The 17,921-nt window shown below is 54.5% G+C and overlaps 8 protein-coding genes across 8 annotated transcripts; 4 read left to right on the top strand and 4 right to left on the bottom strand.

The window, feature by feature from the left end:
- Positions 1-10: 10 nt before the first annotated feature.
- On the top strand, positions 11-1,077 carry DACRYDRAFT_97347 (thiazole biosynthetic enzyme; the record flags this gene model as incomplete). Its single annotated transcript, XM_040777444.1, has 3 exons — positions 11-112; positions 143-846; positions 891-1,077. 3 exons carry the CDS (start codon positions 11-13, stop codon positions 1,075-1,077), a joined length of 993 nt encoding a protein of 330 aa, XP_040623772.1.
- Positions 1,078-3,176: 2,099 nt separating this feature from the next.
- Positions 3,177-5,639, top strand: DACRYDRAFT_25341 (P-loop containing nucleoside triphosphate hydrolase protein). The gene is made up of 10 exons (XM_040774123.1): positions 3,177-3,366; positions 3,422-3,448; positions 3,502-3,752; positions 3,802-3,857; positions 3,905-4,050; positions 4,112-4,401; positions 4,450-4,677; positions 4,736-5,025; positions 5,076-5,350; positions 5,399-5,639. Exons 1-10 carry the CDS (start codon positions 3,337-3,339, stop codon positions 5,597-5,599), a joined length of 1,794 nt encoding a protein of 597 aa, XP_040623771.1. The 5' UTR covers positions 3,177-3,336; the 3' UTR covers positions 5,600-5,639.
- Positions 5,640-5,758: 119 nt separating this feature from the next.
- Positions 5,759-7,522, bottom strand: DACRYDRAFT_59750 (O-methyltransferase; the record flags this gene model as incomplete). Its single annotated transcript, XM_040775584.1, has 8 exons — positions 5,759-5,896; positions 5,949-6,250; positions 6,297-6,500; positions 6,555-6,781; positions 6,829-6,882; positions 6,931-7,109; positions 7,161-7,232; positions 7,280-7,522. The coding sequence occupies 8 exons, from the start codon at positions 7,520-7,522 to the stop codon at positions 5,759-5,761; spliced, it is 1,419 nt and encodes a 472-aa protein (XP_040623770.1).
- A 452-nt stretch (positions 7,523-7,974) lies between these two features.
- On the bottom strand, positions 7,975-9,100 carry DACRYDRAFT_59925 (exosome complex exonuclease rrp4; the record flags this gene model as incomplete). The annotated part of the gene is made up of 7 exons (XM_040775594.1): positions 7,975-8,175; positions 8,235-8,432; positions 8,483-8,617; positions 8,664-8,753; positions 8,805-8,850; positions 8,900-9,001; positions 9,051-9,100. The coding sequence occupies 7 exons, from the start codon at positions 9,098-9,100 to the stop codon at positions 7,975-7,977; spliced, it is 822 nt and encodes a 273-aa protein (XP_040623769.1).
- A 250-nt stretch (positions 9,101-9,350) lies between these two features.
- On the top strand, positions 9,351-10,395 carry DACRYDRAFT_25339 (uncharacterized protein). The gene is made up of 6 exons (XM_040774122.1): positions 9,351-9,441; positions 9,503-9,579; positions 9,629-9,667; positions 9,717-9,812; positions 9,863-9,933; positions 9,982-10,395. The coding sequence occupies exons 1-6, from the start codon at positions 9,360-9,362 to the stop codon at positions 10,352-10,354; spliced, it is 738 nt and encodes a 245-aa protein (XP_040623768.1). The 5' UTR covers positions 9,351-9,359; the 3' UTR covers positions 10,355-10,395.
- A 362-nt stretch (positions 10,396-10,757) lies between these two features.
- On the top strand, positions 10,758-13,040 carry DACRYDRAFT_72592 (Arginase/deacetylase). Its single transcript, XM_040775972.1, has 10 exons — positions 10,758-10,920; positions 10,972-11,130; positions 11,187-11,420; positions 11,557-11,672; positions 11,725-11,881; positions 11,951-12,002; positions 12,063-12,178; positions 12,245-12,511; positions 12,557-12,673; positions 12,725-13,040. The coding sequence occupies exons 1-8, from the start codon at positions 10,845-10,847 to the stop codon at positions 12,322-12,324; spliced, it is 990 nt and encodes a 329-aa protein (XP_040623767.1). The 5' UTR covers positions 10,758-10,844; the 3' UTR covers positions 12,325-12,511; positions 12,557-12,673; positions 12,725-13,040.
- A 1,590-nt stretch (positions 13,041-14,630) lies between these two features.
- On the bottom strand, positions 14,631-15,200 carry DACRYDRAFT_59714 (uncharacterized protein; the record flags this gene model as incomplete). Its single annotated transcript, XM_040775581.1, has 3 exons — positions 14,631-14,795; positions 14,858-15,052; positions 15,099-15,200. Coding segments are annotated over 3 exons (462 nt in total), but the record flags the coding sequence as incomplete, so codon positions are not given.
- Positions 15,201-15,726: 526 nt separating this feature from the next.
- Positions 15,727-16,804, bottom strand: DACRYDRAFT_25337 (uncharacterized protein). The gene is made up of 3 exons (XM_040774121.1): positions 16,575-16,804; positions 16,341-16,514; positions 15,727-16,289 (listed from the first exon to the last, which is right to left on the bottom strand). The coding sequence occupies exons 1-3, from the start codon at positions 16,644-16,646 to the stop codon at positions 15,747-15,749; spliced, it is 789 nt and encodes a 262-aa protein (XP_040623765.1). The 5' UTR covers positions 16,647-16,804; the 3' UTR covers positions 15,727-15,746.
- Positions 16,805-17,921: the final 1,117 nt, after the last annotated feature.

Here is a 17,921-nt window from a genome sequence, read left to right as displayed (position 1 = left end):
CTAGCACAAGATGACTCCCCCGGTCGCGATCAACGACAATGGAAGCGGCTCTGTCTCGTTCTTCGGGACACACACGCCTAAGGATCTTGTCTCTCCAGGGCTCAAACCCTTCGTGCCCGGGTCTGTCCAGCGCGTGGACCAGGCTACAACAGACGAAGGGCATGTCGACTACACCGGCAACTACCGTTTCGCGCCTATCAGCGAAGCCCAAGTCTCGCGTGCGATGACCAAGCGGTACTTCGCCGACATGTACGACCGCGCCATCTCCGACGTCGTCATCGTCGGTGCTGGCAGTGCGGGCCTGTCTTGCGCATACTACCTCGCTAAGAATGCGCCCGAGAAGAAGATCACCATCGTTGAGGCGAATGTTGCCCCGGGGGGTGGGGCGTGGCTGGGGGGGCAGCTGATGAGCGCGATGGTTGTGCGCAAGCCGGCGCACGAGTTCCTGCAAGAGATCGGTGTACCCTTCGAGGATGAAGGCGGTTTCGTCGTCGTACGCCACGCGGCGCAGTTCACGAGCACGCTGCTCAGCAAGGTGCTCGCTTTCGCCAACGTGCGCCTGTTCAACGCCACCGCCGTAGAGGACCTCATCGTCCGCCCCGACCATACGGGCCGGCAGCGCGTCGGAGGCGTGGTGACCAACTGGACGCTCGTTAGCCTGCACCATGATAGCCAGAGCTGCATGGACCCGAACACGATCACTGCTCCTGTGATCATCAGCGCGACGGGACACGATGGACCTATGGGCGCGTTCTGCGCTAAGAGGCTGGTGAGCAACGGGATGATCGAGAAGCTGGGAGATATGCGCTGCTTGGATATGATGCGCGCCGAGCCTGTGATTGTCAAGTACGTTACTGGCTCTTTCGCATAGGCACAGCTGACGTGTGTAGTGGGACGCGCGAGGTCCAGCCCGGACTGATCATGACAGGTATGGAGCTCTCGGAACATGACGGGTCAAACCGCATGGGACCTACTTTCGGTGCTATGATGGCGAGTGGTGTGAAAGCTGCGCATGAGGCGCTGAGGATCTTGCAGAGCGTGAGGGTTGAGGAGGGGGTTGTCATGGGGGATGCTTGAGGATTGCAGACATGATATAGAAGGCAAAATGTGAATTTGATCAATTATGAGTATGAGTTATTGAATGATTACGATTCTGCCGGTATGACACTGCCATGGGCTAGAACTGTCAGTAGCTGAACACAGAGGCGTTCGGAGGGCACAACGCCTTCACCCCGTACGGCGATATCGAAACACCGTGGTCTCTTATGACAGAAGGGCCAGCTGGCACGCCGCAAACCATTACCACGTTGGCGCGGAAGGCATATAGCTCCTCGACTGGGCAGAGGCAAATAGGTGCCTGTTCGACCCGTCAGACGTTCTTAACTGCACCAGCAAAGGATGACACCGTCTACTGACCCGTACGACAACGACAACGGTGCACAGTCCTTCTCTGGGAAGGAGCAGTCTTTCGTTCCTTTCCAGACCGTAGGACCTGCCAAAGTCGTCCCAATCGACTTGCCCCTCCACCGCTTCGGAGGGGTGGGACCAGTCCAAATCGACCCAATCGATCCCCGATTCGAACCCTTCCAAGGCGTAGGGCCCGTCAAAGTCGAGGCAATCGACCCGCCCTTTCAACGCTTCGGAGGGGTGGGACCAGTCCAAATCGAGCCAATCCATGAGCCAATCTATCCCTAATTCGAACCCTTCCAAGGCGTAGGGCCCGTCAAAGTCGACCCAATCGACCCGCCCTTCCAACCCTTTCGAGGGGTGGGACCAGCCAAAGTCCATCCAATCCCCGTCCCCGTGTCCTCTGTGCTGGGGCCTGTGCAGCGTGGTATCCGGGACGAGCCCATAATCCCAATTCCCCCCCCGGGGTGCAATGGCGGAGAACAAGTGCGAAAGATCAGGCCTGACCTGCACCCTGTGCACATATCGTACGGAGGCAGCGTCCAGCCCGAGGTCCGCATCCCCCCTCCAGGGAGCAACGGCGGAGAACAAGTCCAAAGGATTATCCCTAAGTTCCGATCATACGGAGGCAGCGTCGAACCCATCTTCCGCTCCCCCCCACCAGGGAGCAACGGCGGAGAATAAGTCCAAAGGATTATCCCTGACGTACACGCTGCTCCGATCGTACGGCCAACCCATCGGCCGCTTCCCCCCTCCAAGGCGCAACGCAGAACAAGTCGTTATTCCCGACCAGGACCGAACCTGATAGTCATGATAGCAGGCGGGGGAGAGGGGGTGCATTATGCGATGAGGTTTGGGGGTATTCAGGGAGCGCAGAGGTTGTGATGACGAGCTCATGACATGCAGGCGAGCAGACGAGGAAAAGAAAATTTGTGAATCATCAATTATACGAAGTACGTTTTATCAGGGTACTCGCTTGTGTACTAGCTCCGATACCAGACCTCCGCTCTGTCCAGCCCACCGTCCATACCTCTACCCACGCCGAGCACAAAAAAGTGAGTGAAAAAAAGAGATGTTCGAACCCCCGACCCGTCGGTTTCGCATGCACGAGACCGACATATGGGTGCTAAGACGTCCTTCTGCTCAGGGCACGACCTGACACTCGAACGCCCGCGTTGATTACTCTAAAGGAGTAGGGCAGGGCATGAGCAACATGGGGAAGAGAATGGCCGTGTCGCCGCACGAAGAGAGTCGGAAGAGGAGGAGGAGCAGGGTTTTTCTACTCCTGGGAGCGGAAGTAAAAAATGATCGGGCCTCGACGTGATGTGATCGATGGGCCGAGGAAACGCGACGTCTTTGGGGCAATGAACGGCATTGCGCATACAGTTAGTGACGACGTCCACTTCGCTGCTTGTCGTTGTCCCTGCTGTCCTGGTCGACATTGAGCGCATATATCTACCTTTTGCTACGGCTAGTCGTGATTATCACTGTCAACAACGGTCTGCTCAACTCAATTGGCAACAGAGGTGAACGTGGCCGATGAGCCTGTTCACCGCCGCCCTCCGCTCAAAGCCAATATGCGCATCTCATCTTGGTCACCGTTCTCATAGCACCTTTATTTTGCGCTCGCTCTCCTATGACCATCACTCTTATTTCAGTATATCAAGACGCTTCCAGAGTACAAATACATCAACACCGTCCGCACACACTACTGCTGCACAACCTCATGTACCACCTACTCCCCCCTCGCCGTCCCCTACACCCCCGACCCCAGTAAAGCGCTCGTTGCTCACCCGCCTCCTCCCCGAGTTCCTCCAACCCTCCCCATCCTCCGCCTCCAATCTTCGCAAACTGTTCGCACTCGCTCTCCCAGAGCGAAGGCCGCTCACGTTCGCTGTCGGTCTCTTGTTGGTCAGTAGTAGCGTGACGATGAGCATTCCGTTTACTATTGGGAAACTGGTGCGTTATTCTTCAATAGTAATTGCATAAACTGAAGCCATATGTTGAAACCTAGATCGACTTCTTTTCCAATCCTGCGAATGTGCGCTCTCCTGTCTAACAGTCAAGTGGCTTCGCTAACACTCCGCTATGTAGAGCACTTTCCTAGGTCTCTCCTTCACCTCCGCCTCCCTCCTTCTCTTCAGCCTCTTCGCCATCGGAGCCTGTGCAAATACTGGCCGAGTGATCCTCATGCGCACTGCCGGGCAGAGGATCGTCGCTCGCATCCGCAATCGGGCGTACGCTTCCGCCTTGCGCCAGGAAGTCGACTTTGTTGAGCGACAGGGAGGAGGAACTGGGGATATCGTCAGCCGCCTTAATGCGGATACGTATATTGTTGGCGAGTCGTCAGTCTTCTACTTCTTTGGATGAGAGAAGGTGCTGAAAAGTGGGTAGCGTAACGGGAAACCTGAGCGACGGACTTCGCGCGATCGTCACCGCTTCCGTGGGCTGTAAGTCACTGTCTGTCCTTCTTGGGCAGCGCTGACCTCAGACGCAGTGGGACTCATGTTATACCTCTCCTCCAAGCTCACACTTGTCATGCTCGCTGTCGTCCCGCCCATCTCGATCGGGGCGGTGTTCTATGGCAGGTATTTGAAAAAGTTATCGAACCAGACGCAAGAAGCTCTAGGGGACATGTCGCGTGTACGTTCTCTTCTGCAAAATTGAGGAAAGCAATGTGTTGATGTCTTTGTGCGCGGTACAGGTAGCAGAGGAGACACTATCAGCAATTCGTACCGTCCAGGCACACAACGCGTACCCGATGGAAGAGCTCAGCTTCTCGCGCAAAGTTCAGGCAGTATTCGACCTCGCTCGGCGTGAAGCGCTCGCCTCGGGTCTATTCTTCGGCGGCACAGGTTTTTCGGGCAATGTGACCATCCTCACTCTGCTTGGGTATGGAGGAAGCCTTGTCGCGCGCGGAGAGATCAGCGTAGGAGAACTGACGAGTTTGCTGCTGTACACAGCCTATGTCGGGGGAGCGCTGAGCAACTTATCGTATGTCCTTCCTCTCGGGTCCTCTACCTACCCCTGACAGCCCTCCAGTGGCTTCTTCAGCTCTCTAATGCGTGGCGTCGGCGCAGGCGAGCGCGTCTTTTCTCTCATTGACCGGGTCCCTGCGGTCCATCCTCACGTGGGCGAGCCTTTCCACCCCGCGTTGAGGGGTGTGATACGTTTCGAGGACGTTGGGTTCGTATACCCTGCAAGACCGGACGTGCCTGTGTTAAAGGGGTTCAATATGGAGCTCCGAACGGGAGAGAGCGTGGCCCTTGTGTACGTCCCCTCTCCGCCCATTCAAATATGTACTGAATCTGTCTCTGGCTGAAATCAGCGGGAAATCTGGCAGTGGAAAGTCTTCGGTTCAGGCCTTGCTCCTGAGGTACTACGACCCCACCTCAGGCCGGATCACCTTCAACGGCGTCGACATCCGCACCTACACGCCAGAGTCCTGGCGCGCTACGATAGGATACGTACCCCAAGAACCTGTTCTCTTCTCGGGTACGATCGCGAGCAACATCGCCTACGGTGATGAGGAGGCGACGCGAGAGGACATTGAGGCTGCGGCCAAGCAGGCCAACTGTGATTTCGTAGAGGCGTTCCCGAAGGGTTTCGATACCACTGGTTTGTCTTTTTCTGCGTTGCGAGGGTGGATTGTGCTAACGGTGGTATAGTTGGGAAGAACAGCCTCTCTGGCGGCCAGCGTCAGCGAATCGCTATCGCTCGCGCTCTCTTGCGCAAGCCCGCCATCCTCTGTCTAGACGAAGCGACGGCCGCCCTTGACGCAGTCTCGGAGTACAGAGTGAACGATGCTATCCAACGGATCATCTCGAGCAAGAATACGAGCTCGATCGTCGTTGCCCATCGGTTGTCGACCATCACTACTGCTGAGAGGCTGGTGGTGCTAGAGGATGGAAAGATCAGTGAGAGCGGGACGTATAGGGAACTTGTAGGCTTTTTGAGTGCTCTATCAGGCGGGAATGCTGATTCCGCACAGGCGTCACGCGAGAATTCACGGTTCCGTGCACTTATGGCTGCCCAGCTGGAGGTGGCTACGGGGAAGACACTGGAGGATGATGATGCCACGTCCGATTCTGAGTTGGAGAACGAGACACTTGTGGATGAGGAAGAGCCTGAAGAGCACATTATTGATGATGTGCACGGGAGGGAAAAGGCTGCTGCCGCCAGTGCGCAATGAGTCAGGCAAGGGTGATCATTTGAAGCAAGAAAACTGAAGCAAAGTTATATATCATCCATCAATTAACTATCTCATCCTAGTCGTACGGATTGTATCCCGTAGTAGCGCATCACTCGTTTCACACTTGCTCGTTCCCCCATGCTGGCCAGAGCAGCTGGCTCAGATGGGAACGGCCTCCACCTGGGACATGATGTTAGTCGGGTCTGGGTAGACTCGTGCCATTCTCCAGCCGGTGCTTTCGAATAGCTGGCTCAGGTGGGTGAGCGTCCGCTCCTGTGAATTGTGGATGATCATCATCTGCGAAATTGTTAAGCATCTCCTACTGGCACGAACTGCACATGGCACATACATGAAGGTCAGACCCATACTGTCCAATCCCACAAATACCCCAATTGGGCAGCAAAGGCGGCGGCGCATCCTCCCTCCTCGCCGCCTTCCATCCAGGTACAGGCTCGGGCCCACTCAGAGTCGGATCTGCACATACGTGATGCAGGATGTGGTCGATTATAAGCAACTTTGTGCTCGGAGCAGCGGCTTCCCGCAGGGTAGTCAGGATCTTGCGGGCGTACTTGTCCGACCAGTCGTGGAGTATACGCCGGAGGAGGAAGACAGACGCGGTTTTGACTGGTTGGGCGGCGAAGAGGTCGCGCGCTGCTATACTTTAGTCCGTGTCACAACCAAGTGTGGACGTGCTTACATTGCAACGTCACCCTGCCGGACTCGACGGCCTCAGGGAATTGCTCCTTCCAGTACTTGATGCCATCCTCTATAACTGCGGGGCGATCTTGGATGAGAATCTTGACAGCCGGGTTAATCTTCGCAATCGGGAGAACAGCGTTGCCAATCCCGCCGGCAACGTCGACGATCAAATCATTTTCTGTTAGCAACCTCCAGTCGAAACCTGGGGAAACGTCTTTCACAAACATGAGACGAACATGAAGAGGACAGAACGTACCGTGAAGCATCGCCTCAGGTGGCAACGTATTCTGCCATGCGCGCATCGCAACGCCGAACCGGGCTAACCGATGGTCTTGTTCCGGTTCCTCGATCCATTCCCAGAACGCCTCACGTTTTCCAAAAGCACGGCTCAGTGCTGCGTCTTCGGGTTCTTCAGAGTACGAGGTCGCTGGATCGGAGAGTGCCTCCCAGGCGTACATAGCGCTTTTGTTGTATTCGTCGAGCCTGCGACATATGGTACCACCATACCAGTACGTAGGACGAGAACTTACATGTGTCCGAACAGAGCCGTGATTCCAGGCGTGCCTTCGTACTTGTCTATGGGGCTACAATGATATCAGCATGTGCTCGGTGTGAGGGGAGAAGAGCTGCACTTGGACGCGATCTCCGCGAACGGCTTGCCGATGTCGAAGCAGGACGAAATTCGATTGTTCACAAAGACATCGGGTTCAACCTCACGGAAGACATGCATGGACGCGAGGTAGCGGAGTACCCGAACGAGTTTCTTGGTGTCTACTTTTGCCTTGATAGCGATGTCGTTTACGTGCATTCCCTGGAGCAAATCATCTACATGGATTCTATAGAAAAAAATGACTAGACGCACCTTCTCACCACCTTCCTTGATGATGGCAGCAGCATTGCTCTCAAACGCAACTCTCGTAGCAGCCGATTGATACTATCCAAATGTGAGCAAGGTCACGCAGTTTGTTCATGAGGTAGTACCGCTCCGCCCATGCGCAATACAGAAAGAGGTGCAGGAGTCAAAGTTGAGATGAGCTGATGGGCAGCAGAAATGGCGGTATCGATAGCCAGCTGCACACCCGGCTGCTGGCGCCATGCTTCAGAGACTGAGTCGAACGGAACGCTGAGCTCCGGAACCGGAGTTCCAGCGGCAACGCAGAAGTCATTGATCTTGACTGTCGATTCTGAGATCAGCTTTGCAAGCTCGAGAATAGTAGCAGCCATGTTGCCGAGTGCCCAGTATCCAAAGCAAGAGAGATGGAGCTCGCTGCTGGTCACTACGTTGCTCCAGCTTTTATGTGCTTGGTCAGCTGCTCATCGTGCAAGATCGTTCTGCCAGCAGCTGACTGAGAGGAAGAACGTTCTCAAAAGAAGAAAACATCACAGTGGGCCCGAATTAATCCAGTCATGGCTCAGAGTATGGTTTATGCCCACTCCCAGGATTAGAGCTTCCAATGCAACCCTTGCGCGGTTTCACTCCAAGAAATAAGGGGCTGTGTCTTTGGGAAGAGTTCCTTTTAAAGTAGCAACGATATTCTAACATCAATATTGGAGGGGCGTACTAGATAACATATCAAGACGGGGGAATATAACCCGAGTATGACGTAAAACCCGGGCACCAGATTGCAGGCACAGAGATGTCCACATTCGGAGAAGCCCTCTACATCCAGTCCGACTCACGCGAGAGCCGTGACCATCTCCACCATATTATCCCCAGTCTCCGTCCTGAGCAAGTCTTTTGGAGACAGCTCCTGCTGCACGGCCCAATCATACGCCTTGGCAAGAATCGTATCTGTGAGCGGTACCGAATGGCGAGCGAAGATGCTGATCAGATTACTAACACGGGAGATGGCAGCCCGGGTTTCCAGGTCGATATCCTACAAAACAAATACTGCGGTCAACATCTCCTCCCCTCGGCAGGAACCGAGCAACCCACGTCATTTTTATTCGAATACACTGCTTCGGCGTCGAACCCCTCTTCGCCTTCTCGCTCGTTCTCGGCAACGTGTTTCGCGATCCAGATATAGCCGTTCATGCCCAGTATGAGATCTACCCCGCAGGGCAAGGTACAGAAATGGGTGCTCCGGCGACGGATAAGTACGGGGGAAACGCTGATCAGCTGGCCGTTCCGCAGCTGCAATAAGATGAGTACTTCGGCATTGCGCGAGAATGGATGAAGCGTACTTTGCCGTACTTTAGTGACCGCGTGTGGAGACTAAGCACGCCGTCTCCGTGCATAGGCTGCACTTCTGCCACTAGGAGATCGCCCTCCTCGAAGAACTTGCGCATCTCTAGCTCGTCACTTTCTAACTTCCTTCTCTGTGCCGTGGTCAGAGTCAGTTTATGGATTTGGCATGCTACGTACTTGTACACCTCCAGGAAGGTTCACGGATGATAACCGAAGTATTGCATCCTGGTGGCTGTTGACGTCCACTTTCCATCTGGCAGCTTGGACCTGAGATGCGCGATCAGTGCCTATGGGCCAGCAGTGAACCCAGCGGCTCACTTCTGTGATTCGCCCCACAACCAGATCACCGACCTCTCCGTGATACCTGAATTTATTATAAGGGAAAAGTATGTGGAATTGGGAGAAGCGCATACCTCGTCTGTAACGCCCGCACCGAGACCAGTTTGTTAACCCTCTCGATCGTCCCGCTCAAGCTCGCTACTACACTTCCGTCTTCTACAAACGTACCATGTCCCCTGCATCCCATATTGACATGACCATCGTAAGAAAAAGAGAGAGACACACCTCATAAACTCCATTGCGGAAGTGATGACTTCCCCAGGGGATGTGAGCATCTCCTCCTCTTCTAGGGCATAATAACCCCCATCCATATCTTGATCTCTAATCCCCGAGTCTTTGTCCACCGCACGTTGCCAATTTGAAGAGGATACATTCGGAGGGAGGATAGTGAACATTCTTGGGTTGTTTGTGAAGGCAAAGGAGGCGCGAGCCCTGTACGAAATTCGGATATCGGCTTTTAGAAAAGATATAATTATCTAATCTCCGACTACCCTGTTCCCTCTCATCTCCACTGGGAGTCCTACTCCTCGACCCATGCCCATCATCCGCCATGTCTTCACCGCTCTGCGCATCATAACCAAGCCTTCTGTGTTAGTACCTAACCTCGCTGTCAAATGTGTGTACACTTCGGAAGCGCGAGGCGATCATGAGCGTACTTATGATGTTTTTGTTTCCAGCTGTTGCCAACATCAACTTTGCGAATTTGAGAGAGGCGGGGTATGAGGGCGTTGTCATTGACAGAGATAACTGTTTGGTCCGTCTATGTTCTGGCTCTCAAGTATTGGTGCTAATAAATAGAACAGACGAAACCAAGACAAGATGTTCTCGTGCCGTCCTTGAAGGTCCGTTGACTGCACCGTTTCCCCAGTTGCCCGCTAAGGCGTAGTTTAGGATGCGTGGTCATCTTGCCTCGAGTCATTTCCCCCATCTCGCGTTCTCATAGTCAGCAACTCTGCCGGCACGTCAAAGGATGCTTCCTTCCTCCAGGTATGCCTTATCCTTCTTTTGCGTGCACATGCTCACACTTCAGAGAACAGGCGGAAGCGCTGACACGCAACCTCGGTGTGCCGGTGATGCTGCACGAAGCTCCTAAACCGTGGGTCAAGCGGTCTATCATTCATTACTTTTCAGGACTACCACCCTTACCGCCTGTTAGCCCGCCTACGCCGTCCGCAGAGGGTGTAAGCACTGATACCAAACCTGTTCAACCACGAAAAGTACCCACGCCCCGGCTGGTCGTGATCGGTGACCGCCTTTCAACAGATATCGTCCTCGGAGCTCGCCTTCCCAAGTCGTTCAGCATATGGACAACCCAAGTGTGGGAAGAAGAAAGTGCGGGCGTGCGAATCGTACGATTAGTGGAAGGCAGCGTGTTGAGCGCTGTGAAAGGCTGGAGGGGTTGGAGACGAAAACGGAGAGGTTTGGAGCCTGAGGGTGAACCCAAGGAGTTCGTTATAGATGTGCCTGTTGCACCTCAACCGGAAAAGAAGAGCATGGTGGAATTCTGTCCTATCTCGAGTTCGAAGTAATTTGCCAAAAACTGCAGAATAATAAGCTCGATTGTTGCCTCTCATCAAGATATCATCCCTAGTCAATTCGACTCTCAAACTGAAGTAGTTTGCCCGAGGAGATGTGAAATGAAATTCTGGAAGCGCCCGAAGCCCACATGCTCACTGTCACCATCTCTCACCCTTATCATGGCGATTCCCTGCTTTGCTTCGTTCGGCTTACTGGGCATCCTGGGCAACACATAAGACTGAAGTACACGCTGGCACACTGCTTGTTCTTGTTCTACTTGTCTACACTCTAGAATAGACGACAACGACGACTTGCACAATGCCGTTCCGCTCCCTCCTCCCTATCGCTGCCCTCCTCACGCTAGCAGCAGCAGCGCAGGCACCTTTGCAGCCCGAGCAGCCCGGACCAGGCCCAGTAGCAGTGGACTACTCCTCCCTATTCTCTGCTCCCACTGTCGGTTCTCAGTCTGGCAGCGTCTTCGCAGACGACAGCTGGAACGTCATGACATTCGCCTCTGCTGACCCGCAGCGCTGTTTCGGGAAGGACAAAGACAAGCTCTTCGATGTCGCTATCCTCGGTACGTACATCTACGTACTCTTCCTTCTTATGCTGGTGCTGAACTGCTTAGGGGCACCGTTCGATACCACTACTTCTTATCGCCCTGGAGCACGGTTTGGCCCCAACGGGATTAGGCAGGGGTCGAGGCGTCTGCACCTGTCTACTATTAACGTACCCTACAAAACACGAGTGACGGACTATCTATACGTCGTCGACTGCGGGGATGTCCGTACGTCCTCCTTTCCTGTCACCAGCCCAAGCTGCTCACACACGTATATGGGACAGCGATGACGCCGATGGACAACAAAGTCGCTCTCCGGCAGCTGGAGATCGCTAATGCGGACCTCGTCTCCCGCCTCTCTGCCAGCAGCTACAACGGCACCTCCCTCGCCAAAGATGGCAAGTTCCACCCTCGGGTCCTCACTCTCGGGGGAGATCATACGATCACCCTTCCCCTCCTGCGAGGAGTGGCCAAGGTGTACGGACCCGTTAGTGTGATCCATTTCGATAGCCATATTGGTGAGCCATTGCTTGATTGAAGTGGGTAACTCACTGATCGAAGATTCTAAACATGGGCCGTATAAATCAGATACATGGAGACCGGGAGCGTACGTGAGTCTTGTCTGAAGTTCGGAGGGTTTGGAGCTTGCTGGAGCTGAGCACTGGCAGCCGGGCCCGTGGCTCCCTGGGGAGGAGGTACCGGTGAACCACGGCTCCTACTTCTGGTACGCGGCACAAGAAGGCCTCCTAGCGCCCAACAACGCCAATATCGTGTGTCCCCCCATTCCCTCCCTCAGCCGTAGCATTTCTGATACACCAGCAGCACGTCGGCATCAGGAACGCACTCCAGTCATGGAAGGACTACGAGAACGACTACGAGGTCGGGTTCGTCATTAGTCATGCGGACGATATCGAGGAAGTAGGATGGAGGGGGATCGTCAAGCGTATCAGAGAGGTTGTAGGGGAGAACCCTGTGTACAGTACGTCGGCTGCCAGGCCGCCAGGCTGGGGGTTGTTTTCTGCTGTGCCGTGGTACTGAGGGAGAACAGTCACCTTCGACATCGACGTGATCGACCCTGGTATGGCGCCTGCTACTGGAACGTGAGTCTCATGATTGCACACGCTGCTTATATCCTGGTTTATGGCTCACGGTGCTTCCAGACCCGAGATCGGCGGGTTCACGACACGCGAGGTGAAGCATATCCTCAAAGGTCTGGACGGGCTCAAGATCGTCGGTGCGGACATCGTCGAAGTCGCACCCGCGTACGATACCCAAGGTGGGTCTTCCTCTCCCCTCCCACTGCCTCTGCTGTTCTGCTGGTTGGGGTGCTGATGAGACATAGCGGAGGTCACGATGATCGCTGCTGCGAATTTGGGCCGGGATATGTTGGCGCTTATGGCTAGGACGCCGTTGACAGCTTGAGGGAGTGGGATGGGTAGGCTTGGATTGGGTATGGGTTGATAGGTATCAGGTAGAATACAAAGAGATTGAGGCGAAAGATGCCAAAAGGGCACGGGATACTGCATGGTAGTACTGCCGAATTTATCAGAGCGATAGAACAGGGAACCGAGCTGTACATCTCTCTGACCGGTTCTGGCGTGCAAGCTCGCTAAGAAGAATCAGAGTAGAACGAGCAGAACAACACGCTACCCACGTCTGCCGCTATGCCCATGACACGCTCACTCCGCCGGTTGGAAGCGATTATAATACGCCTTTGTCCTAGCCTCTACCACCTCCTGCGTCGTCTCCGGCAGGTCTTCCACAAACCTACCTTGACGTCAATCAGCACACACTCCCCGACCAGGCGACGGTAAGGACATACCTGGCGATCCCCCAAAGAGCGACAGCGCAGGGACGACCGTATTGGGGGGCAAGACCGTCCCATCCGCTACGCGCGCACAATCCTTGATAATGACAAACTTTCCAATCACGCAGTTCTTTCCAATCTCGACCCAGTTCCCTATCTGAGCAGCCTCGACCACGCTCCCCTCGCCGATATGCACCCCGTCCCCGATCTTCATCGGGTAGAAGTTGAACGCGGACTTGTACGTCTTATACGGAGGCCGGACGACCACTCCCTCCCCGACGAGACAGTACCTGCCTAGGCTGATGACGACTGTGGGAGCGGTACCGGACTTGCGCAGGTCTCCCCGCAACACGGCGAGTGGGGAGATGATGCTCTTTCCACCTAGGACGATGTTTTGAGGTCCGGAGATGGTAGCGCGGCGGGATACTTTGTTGCCTGTGTCTGTCTCGATGTACGTGGATTTTGTGTAGGTGATTATGGGGTTGAAGGACATTGTGTGTGTTGGGGGGGGAGAGGGAGGATGTGGTACAGTGTAGCGCAATGCAATGCAATGTCAGTCGCGTCAAGGGATTAATATTGCCATGTATAGTAATTGTTTAAATTAACAAAAGGACGCCCTATCTGTTCTCAGGCATATGGACCGCCTTACCCAGCACCCGGGCCATCTTGGCGGAGCCTTACACCACCCACCAACAAAGGTATTTTGGGTGGAGACAGCCCTGTTAACTACAGAGCGTTCAAATCTCTGTAGATCTCAATAATCCGGCCGGCGTGAGCCTGGATGTCAACCAAGAATACTCCTCCAGTACGAAGGCTCCAACAGCATACAGATGCTGCCTACCTTCCCTGCAATTAAGAGCAAAGGGTTGTACACTGTAATTGGCGTTTGACGCGAGCGTCGTCGCACGGACCCTTCAGTTGTAAAGGGCCGGCCACAATGAGTCAAAGAGTAGCCTTTTGCAGGTACTTTATTACACACATTTGTGATTACAATGAATTACAGTATTACAATATCAATCTAATATCAACCTCAATCCACTGTCCATAATCAATACACAGTCCGATCATGCCTCCTCCACTTTCCCGGTTTTCGCCCTTCCCTCTGCCCCTCCCGCCTTTCCTCATTCGCCACGCTCACCATCTCCCCTGCTCCCAAATCTGTCCCCGTCCCCGTGCTCTCCCCAACCTCCTCACGCGACTCCCCAACACACCCAACATCCGACATCTCCACTACTGTCTCCCCCTCCCCTCCCTCCCCTCCTCCAGGGGTGAACACCGTCCCCCTCCTAGGCCTTCGCATACCCCAAGTCCACCACCCGCCATGCAACCCCAAGAACCCAGATTGCTCGAACTGCACCACCCGGGCACGGAGGTGCGCCGCCCGTAGTCTCTGGTACAGCGGGACGAGGAATGAGAGCGCCGGGTGGGAGAGGAACTGAGGTGGTGCTTGTGGTCTGACCAGAGCGGGAGGGTCGGACGAGTCCGTGCCCTGGGATACGCCCGCGTCGGGGTCCCGTCGCCGTAGACGGTTGCGCAGGAAGTTCAGCCCTGTCGGGCGTGGGCGGAGAGAACGCATCGAGCTGCTGCGGCTTAACGACGACCCGCCTACAGAAACCTGGAATCCCGGGTACTGGGTCCGCAGAAGTTCCTCCACTTCTCCTATCCCCATCCCTGAGCCGACCCACCACCACCAAGCTAGGAAACTCTGCCAGAGGGTCACTGCCCACCCGAAACAGGTAAGCCACTGGACGTTGTCGATCTTTATCAGTGCGAACCCGACGCCCGCACCGATGATGGCGAGTGAGATTGCCCCTGCACCGAAGGCTGCTGTGCCCCCGTCTGTGCGCCAGGCTCTGCGCCGGTTGAGCCAGCCCCAGATGGCGAGCGCAGCAGCAAAGAGAAGCATCAGAGTGCTGTTGCACACATTGCGGATCGCGTCCCCTAGATCGATCGTGCCTTGGTCCGAGGAGAGAGAGGCGAAGTTCACCCCGGAGGCGAGGACGGCGAGGGGGACGAGCATGCCGCATATCATGCGTACTTCTACTGTGGATGGGAAGAGCAGGGAGAGGAATTGGATGTTCGTTATCTGCCACATAGCTTCATGAGTATACTGTCCGCAATGGTGTATATGGTGGGTAAGGGACACACGTGGACAAGACCGACAACGATAGCCTCGAGCATGTACCACGCTGCGCTCTCTGCGACTTCCCAGTTCGTAGCTGGCAGGTCGACCTCGACGTAGTCTAGCATATAGGGCCATTCTGATCCCAGCGTATGACTGTGTTGGAAGACGAGGCCTATGCGTGCGGAGACGGATAACATGGCTGCTACGACTGCTGAGACCTAGTATTCCATAAGCAGCGTGCTGCACTTAGTGGAGGAGACGGACCTGTAAGGACCAGTTAAGCTTGCTCAGAGGCCGATGATAGGGACTCGTAAGGAGTAAATGGACGAGCAAGCAGAAGAAGAAAGTGAGGATAGAGCCTAACATTGCTGCCTGTACAGGGAGAGAGCGAGCAAGGGAGGGGAGGTAGGCGAGGTAAGGGTCGGAGGAGAGGGTGGTGTTCGTTGTTGAGTTTGTGTAGTTGTCCATGGTGGTTGTCAGGAGGAGAAGGGGGAGAGGGGGAGCAGTCTGGACATGTAGAGATGAATGAAACCAAGGTGTTCTTATATACTTCGCTTGTGCTGTTTGTCGCTGATGAGAAGCGCCCACGTGCCAAGAACGCCAATAGTATATCGGAGTTAGGGATTGGAAGTCTTACTTCCGACAGAATAGCAGGAGATCACGTGATAGAATCACCTTGTTCAATCAACAACTTTGGCGCCCAGTCCATTACCGGAATTCTACCCTGAAAATGAAGGGATACCCTCACTTTATTAGGGAACCGGTTACCCGGCCCGCACGCGGGCCGTCGGCCGAACCTCCCTGCCGAGGTGGAGTGCATTACTCGGAAATCTAGTATAATGGAGTAAAGAACCAGTAACTTCAAACGGACAAAAGACAGCCATATAGATACAAGATACATTCCGGGAGTAGCTACCCATGCCGCCCTCTTCCCCTCTGGCTTGACCCCAGTTCTAACACTTTCGCTGCTAACGCACTCCCAGCCCGCGACAGGACGATGTCGTAGTGCTGTGCCCTACATCCCGGGCGGGGCATATGCACGCTCTTGAGCCCATGCTTGTGGCACAGCATCTCGTCCGCAAACTGGCGGTACGCGTCGGGCAAGCGTTGCAGGACGACGACGCGGGTCGAGGGGGTATCGGTACCGAAGTATAAGCCAGGGAAGCCTTCTGGGTCAGTGAGGAAGCTGTTGGCGTCGCACTCGATGTATACTTCCTGGGAAAGGGCAAGATCGAGCGTGTTCGTCTCCGGTAGCTCGGGGCACGGTTCCGCTTCCCTCAGCATGGGCGGGCTGCTCGACTCGTATCGTTCTTGCATGTCGGCCTCTATTGCCCGCACTTCTGTAGATATCTGCGGCACCGGCGCTTCGCGAAGCATTTCCCGTGCAAGGTACACTTCGAGATCCCGAATCCCAGCGTTGGGCGGGAACTTGACGCCGTACCACATAAGATGGGCCTGCACGCGCTCAGGGACCGGCTGTGGTAGAGACGGAGAAGAACTGGGTACCTGGAAGAACTGCTTGCTCTTTCTCCGTGCAGCTACAAACCGCGCTCCACCATACTGCTTCGGTAGACCATCATATTGCGAATGGATCTCGGCCATGATCTCCTGTGGCGTCGCCTCCGCAAACCCTTTGATACGAAGCCCACTCGCGTCGAACTCGTATGGACCTTCTTTCAACTGCATCCAAGCGGTCAACAATCAACACACGCACTTCACGGTAGATAGACGATATCTCACCGGCGCTGCGGGCTGGACCGGATCAGCTGGTGGAGGAACTAAGATGTCGTAATAGTTGTTGTCGGCAAACATCGCAGCTGTCGTCGACTGGTGCCATGCTACGACCTGCAAGCAGGCGATATGTGTTTTCCCAGGAAGGTGTACAACTAATATATGTCCTAAAGGAAAACGCTGGCCTGGCGTTGAGCAGGAGCAGAGTCGCGTCCGAACGGCCTGGGCATGAAATCAGGATGGAGGCCAGGAGGTAAGACACTCCGATCGGATGTGGCTGTGATTTGTGGGCCGAAATTAAGGTCCTCCACTTCCGAAAGTCGCGCCGGGTTTCCGTGTCGGTTTCGACGTGCATTAATTGACCACTTCTGATGCGGTGATGGTCAGAGCGGCAAATATAAGATTGTGCATCGTACTTCAGTCCTCGTATTCCTATGGAGAGCCTAAGAGGACAGCTCCGCGTCGCACTTCAAACCCATGCTAGACCCCACCTAGACCCAACACTTGGGTGGCTGAGTACCATAACATGCCTCCATTTCAAACACCGCTACTCTCCGGCTATTGACAGACACTGCTTGTTGACTAAGGTCATCATCAGGGTCAATTGCTGGCAATCAGATATGCTCCTCAACCACTTGAATATCAACATCCTCACTGTCAGATTCTCTCACTGCCTATTCACCTGTTAGGGCAACACAGGCTGACTAAGTCTGCTCACCTAAGAGTGCCAAGAGTCTAAGCAGGCAACAAGGAAGTGGAGTAGACCTGATGACTAAGACCTATCTACAGTATAGGTACCTGTGGATGATCCTAAGAGACCAAGTCTGAAGAGACAGTCCCCAGGCAGAGTAGGCCTTATATTTATACCTCTGTGGTGGAACCTGCTAGAACATCTTGCTTACTCAGCCTAGTCAGGTGATCAGGTCATATGACCAAGGATGAGGTCATATGAGGTCATGCACAGCCATGCACAGCAGGTCACCTGACCATCCAATCCTTCCAGCAGGTTCCAGCACATGCCAAGGTATACCAGCTACTTCCATGTCATAAAGGCTCAGTCATGTCTCTTGACCAAGCAATGAGCTGGTGCCCTGACATCACCCCCCCTTCTAGACATGCTGTCCCAGCATGTTGATACTCCTTCTGCTTTTCCCTTCTTCTTTCCAGATGTCCAATCAAAGAGAACCCTTTTAGGTGGTATAGTATAGTTAATGAGTGGTTGGAAGTGAAGCCTATCAAAGGTGATGGCTGAAATCCTTCTGGGAGCAGAGGGGTAAAGCCTATGGAAATCTGCAATAGCCTTTTTAGCATTGCCTAGATTTCCTAAAGGCTCCCAAGTGTTCTCAGAGGAGGATA

Source organism: Dacryopinax primogenitus (assembly GCF_000292625.1).
Source record: "Dacryopinax primogenitus strain DJM-731 SS1 chromosome Unknown DACRYscaffold_25, whole genome shotgun sequence".
NCBI lineage: Eukaryota > Fungi > Basidiomycota > Dacrymycetes > Dacrymycetales > Dacrymycetaceae > Dacryopinax > Dacryopinax primogenitus.
This window is presented reverse-complemented; position numbering and strand designations above follow the sequence as displayed.

Coding starts and splice junctions, on each gene's coding strand:
- DACRYDRAFT_25341 (XM_040774123.1), top strand. CDS start 3,337: ATGAGCATTCCGTTTACTATTGGGAAACTG. Junction 3,753..3,801: donor ACGTATATTGTTGGCGAGTC/GTCAGTCTTCTA, acceptor AAAAGTGGGTAG/CGTAACGGGAAACCTGAGCG. Junction 3,858..3,904: donor CGTCACCGCTTCCGTGGGCT/GTAAGTCACTGT, acceptor CCTCAGACGCAG/TGGGACTCATGTTATACCTC.
- DACRYDRAFT_25339 (XM_040774122.1), top strand. CDS start 9,360: ATGCCCATCATCCGCCATGTCTTCACCGCTCTGCGCATCATAACCAAG. Junction 9,668..9,716: donor TTCTCGTGCCGTCCTTGAAG/GTCCGTTGACTG, acceptor GGCGTAGTTTAG/GATGCGTGGTCATCTTGCCT. Junction 9,813..9,862: donor AGGATGCTTCCTTCCTCCAG/GTATGCCTTATC, acceptor TTCAGAGAACAG/GCGGAAGCGCTGACACGCAA.
- DACRYDRAFT_72592 (XM_040775972.1), top strand. CDS start 10,845: ATGACATTCGCCTCTGCTGACCCGCAGCGCTGTTTCGGGAAGGACAAA. Junction 10,921..10,971: donor CTTCGATGTCGCTATCCTCG/GTACGTACATCT, acceptor TGAACTGCTTAG/GGGCACCGTTCGATACCACT. Junction 12,179..12,244: donor ACCCGCGTACGATACCCAAG/GTGGGTCTTCCT, acceptor GATGAGACATAG/CGGAGGTCACGATGATCGCT.
- DACRYDRAFT_25337 (XM_040774121.1), bottom strand. CDS start 16,646: ATGTTTGCCGACAACAACTATTACGACATCTTAGTTCCTCCACCAGCT. Junction 16,515..16,574: donor CGGTCCAGCCCGCAGCGCCG/GTGAGATATCGT, acceptor GCTTGGATGCAG/TTGAAAGAAGGTCCATACGA. Junction 16,290..16,340: donor AGAGCAAGCAGTTCTTCCAG/GTACCCAGTTCT, acceptor GAGCGCGTGCAG/GCCCATCTTATGTGGTACGG.